Genomic DNA, 9213 nt, shown 5'->3' with positions numbered 1-9213 from the left:
AAAATCGTATTTCCCTGGACTAATACTGTACACATGTACTTAGTTTACTTAGTTTTTTTTATATAAATATACGTGTATATCCAAAGCCCAAAGCTTACATTGACAATGTCAATTCGTTAATATACGATGTCATTCGGGAAAAATTGATATTTGACTAAATGGCAGACATTAATTACTTACATTTCAATTTCGTAGACTCCCCTATTAGGATTTTTTTAATAGCTCTGTTGAAGTGTTTATTTTATACTTATATATACTTTATAAAGAATTTAAAATAATATGTTTTTGAAATAGAAAAATGATTTAAATCCGTATTATCAATTTATTATACATCAAAATCTAAATCTTTATACAAAATATAAATACCATAATCACGATCTTACTGAATATTTTTACATATAATTAGACCTAATAGTACATTTCAAGATTATATTTATAGCCACTACATTAGCATGAGTTTTTGCACAGCTTTAATCAATAAAGTAATTTGAGACACCATTAACGTAATAAATATTCTAATTTAATACTTGTTTCTGTGAATAATTATGACAATTATTAGCCGTTATCAGCAATCATTTTTGACAGCTTTATGCACAATATGCACATTATGCACATAATAGTTAACATAAAATACTTTAAATTATTTATAAAATCGGTATTTACAACAATTAAATGTTAGCTTTTACACTAACTACTTTTTATATTCACAAGCAAGAAAATCCTGACTAAAATACAAGTTATATTGTGTTTTTATTTTGAATTTTTGAAGAAATACTTCTATACGCGCGCTCCACGTTTCAAATTTGTGTGGGAGTGAATCTGTGAAATCATTACATATGTAAGATAATGAGTTAGAGAAAGACAAAAGATATATTTTCTCTCTCTTCCTCTCTCGAATATAAAAATGTTCCCTTTGTATATATATATTTAATATTATATATATATATATATATATATATATATATATATATATATATATATATATATATATATATATATATATATTATATATATATATATATATATATACATATAATATTATATATATAATAAAATATTTATTAATATTATTATTTATGTGATATGTTTTGTATTATTTACTAAATGTTCATAATTATATTAGTCTTTTGTATTTCAAAATAATAATCTCAATAAATCACTGTATGACCCAGAACTGTCAATTTTGAAATGCCTTTGTGTCATGTCCTCGGTAGTATAGTAGTCAGTATCCCCGCCTGTCACGCGAGAGACCGGGGTTCGATTCCCAGTCGGGGAGGACTTTTTTATTAATATTATTACATGGTAAATTAAACATACCTATGTGTAAGTAGAAAAGTTATGTATATTATTGTGATTTTTAAATACTTATGAATATTGCATTTTAATTTGTATTGTATTATTATATTGAATTATGTTGCACTGTATTGTAGTGTATTTTTTTATGTATATTATTGTCATTTTTAAATACTTATGAATATTGCATTTTAATTTGTGTTGTATTATTATATTGAATTGCAGTTGAAGTGTAATGTATTTTTATATTATTAACAAAATAAACAATGAATTTTACTGCAGAGTGTGCGTAAAAAAATTTTTGCATTCAACTCCTTTCATACATATATGAAAATAAAAATATACATTTTCATCAAAATATTGATTCAATCCTTCATTTATTATACTTTTATTACAGGTCAAATGGTGTTTATTAATTGTTAGTAAGTTGTTATTAATTCTGTTTCTCTTTCTGCTACGTCTTACCTATAACATTACATATGTAATGATTGTGCAGATTGACTCCCAAATAAATTTGTAACGGCGAATGCGTGTATAGAAGTGTAACTTCTACCGGCAGTCCCACTGGACTGCCACACCCGTTTTTTTTACAAAGTCCTTTGCACGTCGTCTATTCGCTAGGAAAGCAAGTGAAAACTACCTATAGTATAGTCGCTTATTTTTCTTCCTTTTAGCCGAGGTAACAAAGCCAATATCAATACCAATTTTTTGGGCTCTCAATGAAACTTGTTGCATTTGATTTGTAAGAGCGTTAGGAAATTTTGTGAATTCAAGTAATCATTTGGTGATGGAAAGCTTAAAACTGAAGTGAAAGATCAAGTGAATAGAATAAACAAAGCCGCTGGCTGACTGAATGAAACAATATGGAGAAATAAAAATCAGGGATGAAAACACTTGACGGTAAGACACTATAGGCACAAGCAGAAACGCGGAATCCTCTTGCAGAAAAAGTTCTACAAGAGGATTAACCAGAACATGAAAGAATTCAAACTTAGATTATTAATCGTTAGAAAAGGAACAGGGGAGATCATTGATGATCAGGACCAGATACTAGAAAGATGGACAGAAAACTTCAAGGAAAGGCTAAATATAAAAGGTGAGACAGGGCTCCACGAATCAGAAATCCAACTCGAGGACATTGACGACGAAAGAGAGAAAGATAACATCCCAACAGGGGTAGAAGTCATCCAAGCTATACAAAAATTAAAAGAAAACAAAGCTCCTGGGGCAGATGGCATTCCTTTAGAACTTTTAAAGCATGGCAAGAAAACCTGACATACTGTGTATGTAGACTGGTAGAACTGATCTGGAAGCAAATAAAGTTGCCAGAAGACTGGAATGTAAGTATAATTGTACCTATCCACAAGAAAATAGATCAAACAATATGTAACAACTACAGAGGAAAAACCCTCCTAAACGTAACATACAAAATATGCATATATTAGCATATATTCTTTACGACCAACTATCGGGGTATTGTGAAGACACAATAGGTAAATATCAGTGTGGGTTTCGTAAAGAAAGATCAATGACCGATCAAATATTCCTTCTAAGGCAAGCTCCGCAAAAAATATATGAGTATGGCATTGATACTCATCACCTGCTTGTTGATTTTAGATGTGCCTATGATAGTGTTGAAAGAAACGCACTGTACAAGGCCATGATAGAATTCAGGATACCAGTATACTTAGTAAAATTGGTGAAAGCGACCCTCTCAAGATTCGAGTGCAAAACGGAGTTTCCAGAACGTTCCAGTCTCAGATAGGACTTAGACAAGGAGATAGCCTATCATGTCTTCTATTCAATATTGCACTAGAGAAAGCGATAAGAGAATCGCTAAGAGTTCCTGGTATATTCTATAAAGTTCGAAGTTGTATCGACTTCTCCACATTCTATTGTCATGTACTGCTCCATAGATGATTCGCCTTAGTACTTTTCTTTCGAAACATCTTAACATGTTTTCATTATTTTTTATTAGAGTCCAGGTCTCTTAACCATATGTTAGGACTGGGCGTATTATTGTTTTGTAGAGTTTTATTTTTGTATTTTTCGATATAATTGTGGATTTAAAGAAGACATTGAACCCAAAATAGTATCTTGGTTGTGCAAATTATGCGGTTTATCTCTGCAGTAATATTATTTTTAGTATTAAGGAGCGCTACCAGGTATACAAATTCATTCACTGCTTCGATAACGTCATTTTCGATAACAAGTGGCCGTAGGATTTGTGGTTGCGTGCTTATTTTCATATACTTCGTTTTGTTGGTATTTATTATTAAACCCATTTTTGTAGCTGATTCATTCAATGCTACATACGCCTCTCGTACTGCGTTTTCCGTTCCGATATTAATATCATTAGCATAGGCCAGGATTTGCAATGATTTATTATATATTGAACCAGTGGTTGTGATTTGTGACACACGTATTATTTTTTTCAGAGCCAGATTGAACAGTGTACAGGAGAAAGGGGTCTCCCTGGAGCCCGTTATTTGTTTTAAAGGTTCAGACAGTTCTCCTGAATTCGTACTATACATTCAACTTTTTCAAGGGTTAGTTTTGTTAAATTCGCCGACTGATTTGGTATTTATAGCTCTTTCATTGCTTTGAACATTTCTCTTCTACTCACAGAGTCGTAGGCTGCTTTGTAGTCTATAAATATCTGATAAGTATCAATGATATTTTAGCTCAAAAGTTGGATCAATTATTTAACTTTGCCACAAAAAACAATTTCAGAACAATATCCCGAAAATCTTTCCTCGATAATAAATATTTAAAGTGAATAATTTGTAGGAAAAATGATATAATGAGTGGGAAAATTTAGTGAGTGACAAAAAATAACTTTTTATAATTTGATGCATTTATTATCTATATCTAAACTTCCTTAATAATATGCCAAAGGTGATCTATACAGTCCGTTGTTGTAAAGTCCAGAATAAGCATTAACTCCACCGTTATAGAGCCCAGAATATCCGTATACTCCGTTATTGTACAGTCCTGAGTATCCATATGGGTAAGCGCCGGAGTATCCAGAGTAACCTAAGTTGTAGGGACTAGCCTGGGCATAACCATATCCGGGATATCCAGAGTAAGCGACAGCAGATCCGTAGTAAGGGCTGCTTGACACTAAAGAAAGAGGTTTAGGGACAGCAGAGGCCAAAGCGAAGAGGGCGACGAAAAGAACTACCTAAAATAAAACATTAACAAATAATAATGTTTTGTGAATGATACTTTCAAAAATGTTAATTTGACAAATTGATGAAAATGTAAGATCCCAAAATTTTGGAATTATGATTTCTCAGTTGTTTGTCTAAATTCCTAGGTAATAGTAAGTCATTTTTCAAATTAACAATTCAAGTTATCTGATTTATAATTAATAAATATTTGTACTATTAGTGAATTAGAAGGATTGTCGTTTTGTTTTATTTTTTTTTACAGAATACATCGGTTTTTATAGGCGTAAGTCAACTTTTTGACAGTCATAGTTAGATAAAATGCAGATGCAGAATTCAGAGAAAAAGGGAAGAGAGACAGGAACAAACCACAGAACGATTAGATATACAAAAATTGAAACTATAAGACAGAAATAACACAAACTCTGACAAATAAAGGCAGTCTAGTCACCGAAGAACATTGGGAAGAAATCAAAACATAAATAATTGACGTAGCAAGAAATATCATATGCACAAAAAAGAAAAAAGACAAAAAGATAATGGTTTAATAACGACTGTAAAAAGGCCAGACAGAAAAGAAATTAAGAACACAAAAAATATATGGGAAGAATAACCAGAGAAAGAAGGACAAGCTACCAAGATGTAAAGCAACAATGTAAGAGAAGCGTATAAAAATCTACGCAATTTAAGGGAAGGATACAAACCCAGAACATATCTACGCAGAAATGAAGAAGGGAAAATATCCAATGATCAAAAAGAAAAAAAGAAGAGTCTGGAGAACCTATTTTCAAACTCTTTTAGGGACCCAAGAAAATTAAGAGCATATGGGCATCAAACCCCGACGATGAAAGAGGTAAAACAAGCAATACGAGCATAAAAGAATAAAAAGTCTCCAGGTATTAGGAACGCCCCCTCTGAGCTACACACCTAGCAGGACAAATGAATACGCTCATGAATAAGATTTATAATGATGAAAAGACCCCTAACTACTGGAAATCCAGGATTATACGCCCAATCTCTAAAAAAGGGAATAAACTGAAATGCGAAAGATATCGCAGTATAACCCTCTTGTGCACAGTGTACAAGGTTTTTACCTTCAAACTAAACAAATACTCCAACAACTAACTGAAAATATTGTCGGAAAATATCAAACCGGTTTCTGACAAGGAAGATCTACAACTGACAAAGGGAAACAAATCTTATTTTTTTTTTTCAAAACTATTATTAGACCAATAGTGTTATACGAGACATGACTGATGATAGAAGATACAACACGAAAGCTGGAAGGCTTCGAAAGAAAAGTCCTAAGAAAGATATTTGGACCTAATAACGAAAACGAAGTATGGAGATCCAGGTATACCCATGAATTCTACCAACAAATTAAAGAGGTACCGTTCTCATAATTCATTAAATTTCGATGGGCTGGTGATGTAGTGAGAATGGAGACTAAAAGATGACCAAAAAGAGCTCTAGATAGTAAACTGCAGGGCACAAGGCCATGTAAAACGTGAGAGGATGAAGTGGCAGCTGACGCGCAAATGTTTCTAGATGTAAGGACCTGGAGAAGAGTGGGACCAGTAAGGTTGGAGGCATAGTTTGGAGAAGGCCAAAGCTCGTTTTGGGCTGCAGCGCCATGAAAATATGTAAGTATTATTATGTAACTAAAGCGGATTCAGGATACTGGATAAAAAAATCTCAGAATTGAATTCAACAGGAAGAATAAACAGAGGAAAATTTAAAGCGTATTTTAGTGGGAAAAAGACGAGGCAAGGAAAAAAAATGTAAACCTGAAAGATAAATTGGCAAGATGAAAAGAGCTGGATGAAACAGCCGATAGAAAAAAGATAATGATAACTTTAGTACTGTAAAATACATGGTAATCCAATGTATAAAACAATAGGCGAACACCATTACTATGAAACTTATTGACTATCCAAAACCAATAAGAATAGTTTACTTTAAAATAACTACACATTTTGATTGCAAAAATAACAACGAATAATAATACTAATATCTAAATAAATCTTTAGTTATATTAACAAATTAAAATAAATAATTATATGAAATACTTACGAATTTGAACATTTTGGTAATGTGTTGCTTTGATTCTGGATTAATCAAATGACAAAAGACTTGGCGAAGACTCCACCTTTTATAGCAACCCAGCCCTGGTTTTATTGCCTGTAAGATACCAAACAAGTATTTTTTTATTTCCGTTTTATTCAAAAATAATAAAAATCTAAATTGTTTAACGAGAAAGACTACATATTTAATTAGCAATTAAAAAGTATTTCCTTATAGTTACCGCTACCATTAAAATTTGTTGATTAAATTATGTGGTACTAATAACAACAAATATATTAAGAAGTTATAAGGTTTTCCTGGTGAAATATTTAATTTTCTTATAGTTTACTTATTAGTAACAAATAATTAATAAATAAGCAGCATTAATAAAAAATCAACCAGTGCGTGAAGGTCACAATTGTTAACAACTAGTTATTGAAAAATGAGATTCTGTCTGATATTTTAATATAAAGTTTACTAGAAATGTGGATTTATTTTATTATTATTATTATTTTACTATACGGAGTTAATACTGTTCTTCGTGTATAGAAATGATCATTGCCTTTGCCTTTTATAGACTACAAGCTCATGGAATATTTTTAGTGGGTCATTTAAGAAGAGAAACTATGCTGCCAATTATCGGTACTCAAAGCATGGGGGTTCAAAGTAAGGGTTGCGCCTTAGATTTCTGTTTTTGCATCTCTGTTCCAGCCGAAATGTACAGCGTTGCAAAAAAATTAATCTATATGCCGATCGGAAAACTTATGTATGAATGCCTTACTTACTGTATCAAATTACCGAAAATGGGGAAAATGGTTTCCGGAAATTAAAAAACATTTTCCTGGCATCAATATTTTTGATGTCAAACAAAGCAAAAGTACAAAGTAAAACTCGAATTCAAAACGCACTAACAGATACAATCCATGTGAGAACGGGCCTTACGACTGGGAGATGCCCTATCCTGTATTCTATTCAACATCACATTAGAGAAAATAATTAGAGAGTCAAAAGTTAACACCAGAGGAAAAATAATAAAAAAAAGTGTACAAATATTGGCATTTGCAGATGATGTTGATATCATAGCTAGAAGCGAAAGAGAGATGATAGAAGCATTTAATGCGATAGAAAGAGCAGCACAAAACAGTGGCCTAAACATTAACGAAATAAAAACCAAATACATAAGGGCCAGCAAATCGACAGGCCAAAGAAACCTACAGAATCTGACAATAGGAGACTATAACATCGAAAGCGTGAAAAATGTTACATATCTATGTTCACTAGTTACCGCAGATAACAATGTCAGTGAAGAAGTTAGGAGAGAAGAATACATATTGTTAATAACACATATAACGGACTAATTAAACATCTAAGATCTAACAACATCACAAGAAAAACCAAATGCAAAATATACAAGACCCTGATAAGATCGGTCCGTGTATATGGATCAGAGACATGGACACTCTCGAAAAGCGATGAGAACCTATTAGTTACGTTTGAACGAAAAATACTTAGACACATATATAAGGGGGTGAAAGAAAATGACATATTTCGCAGAAGATATAATTTTGAACTATACACAGCATACAATGAACCCAAGGTCATAACATCCATAAAGATCGAACATCTGCGCTGGATGGGCCATGTTGAACGAATGTTGCAGATTGAAACACCAAAACATATAATGAGGCAAACACCAGTAGGGAGAAGGTCAAAGGGAAGACCCAAACTTAGATACATGGAACAAGATCTGAAAACACTTAAGATTACCAACTAGAAAAACAAAGCAAGGAACAGAACAGAATGGCGGAAAATCCTAGAACCAGCCAGGGACCAGAAAGGGTTGTCAAGGTACTGATGATGATGATGAATTGTCTTCCGCTTGCAGGTAATAAGCTCTCTAAGGGGTGACTACGAACTCCCCCACGCTACCTAGATTTTAATGGGTTCAGTTTTATAGTAGGATTGAAAGCGACTACGAACTTCCCCACGCGACCTAGATACTTAGATAATATTTTTGTAAACATATATAGTTTTTATTTTACTTTATTGTATTCAAAAAGGAACACAATTCCCAACGCATGAGCGAAAATTTTAAATGATTAAATAATGAAACTATAACAATATAATCGAATAAAGTTTATTTATAAATCTACATTAACTTATATACAATAACAAAAACTACAGTTAAACAATAACAATACTTAATTCTAATGTCTGATTAGTGATTAAAATAAGTAAGAGTGAACACTATATTTTAGATTTTAAAAGTTACCTGCATAATAATTGCAAACTGACTTAATAAAGTCTAATTAAGTAATGTTTTAATTAACGATTAAGAAGAACTAGCAACAGCAGATGGATAAAGAGAATAACCGAATGGAGCCCCATAGGAAGGAGGAAAAGAGGACGACCCCGAAAATCCTGGAGGAACGAAGTAGACGACGCCATGAGTAAGAGAGGACTAAACGATGGAGAATGGAACAACAGAGAGAGATGGAAACGACAGCTTGAGCGAGGGAAGGCAGTGAATACTGTAGAATCCCTAAATATATATATATATATATATATATATATATATATATATATATATATATATATATATATATATATATTTGATTAACGTAATATTCATTTAGCCTATTTTCAATAAAATCAACTTTTCTTTTTGCCGTTTATGCCTGTAAAT

The 9213-nt window shown here is 32.1% G+C and overlaps 1 protein-coding gene across 1 annotated transcript; it reads right to left on the bottom strand.

The window, feature by feature from the left end:
• Window positions 1–4132: 4132 nt before the first annotated feature.
• LOC140438143 (uncharacterized) lies at window positions 4133–6686 on the bottom strand. The gene is made up of 2 exons (XM_072527853.1): window positions 6537–6686; window positions 4133–4477 (listed from the first exon to the last, which is right to left on the bottom strand). Exons 1-2 carry the CDS (start codon window positions 6546–6548, stop codon window positions 4175–4177), a joined length of 315 nt encoding a protein of 104 aa, XP_072383954.1. The 5' UTR covers window positions 6549–6686; the 3' UTR covers window positions 4133–4174.
• Between the last annotated feature and the right edge of the window lie 2527 nt (window positions 6687–9213).

Source organism: Diabrotica undecimpunctata, chromosome 4, assembly GCF_040954645.1.
Source record: "Diabrotica undecimpunctata isolate CICGRU chromosome 4, icDiaUnde3, whole genome shotgun sequence".
NCBI classification, from domain to species: domain Eukaryota; kingdom Metazoa; phylum Arthropoda; class Insecta; order Coleoptera; family Chrysomelidae; genus Diabrotica; species Diabrotica undecimpunctata.
This window is presented reverse-complemented; position numbering and strand designations above follow the sequence as displayed.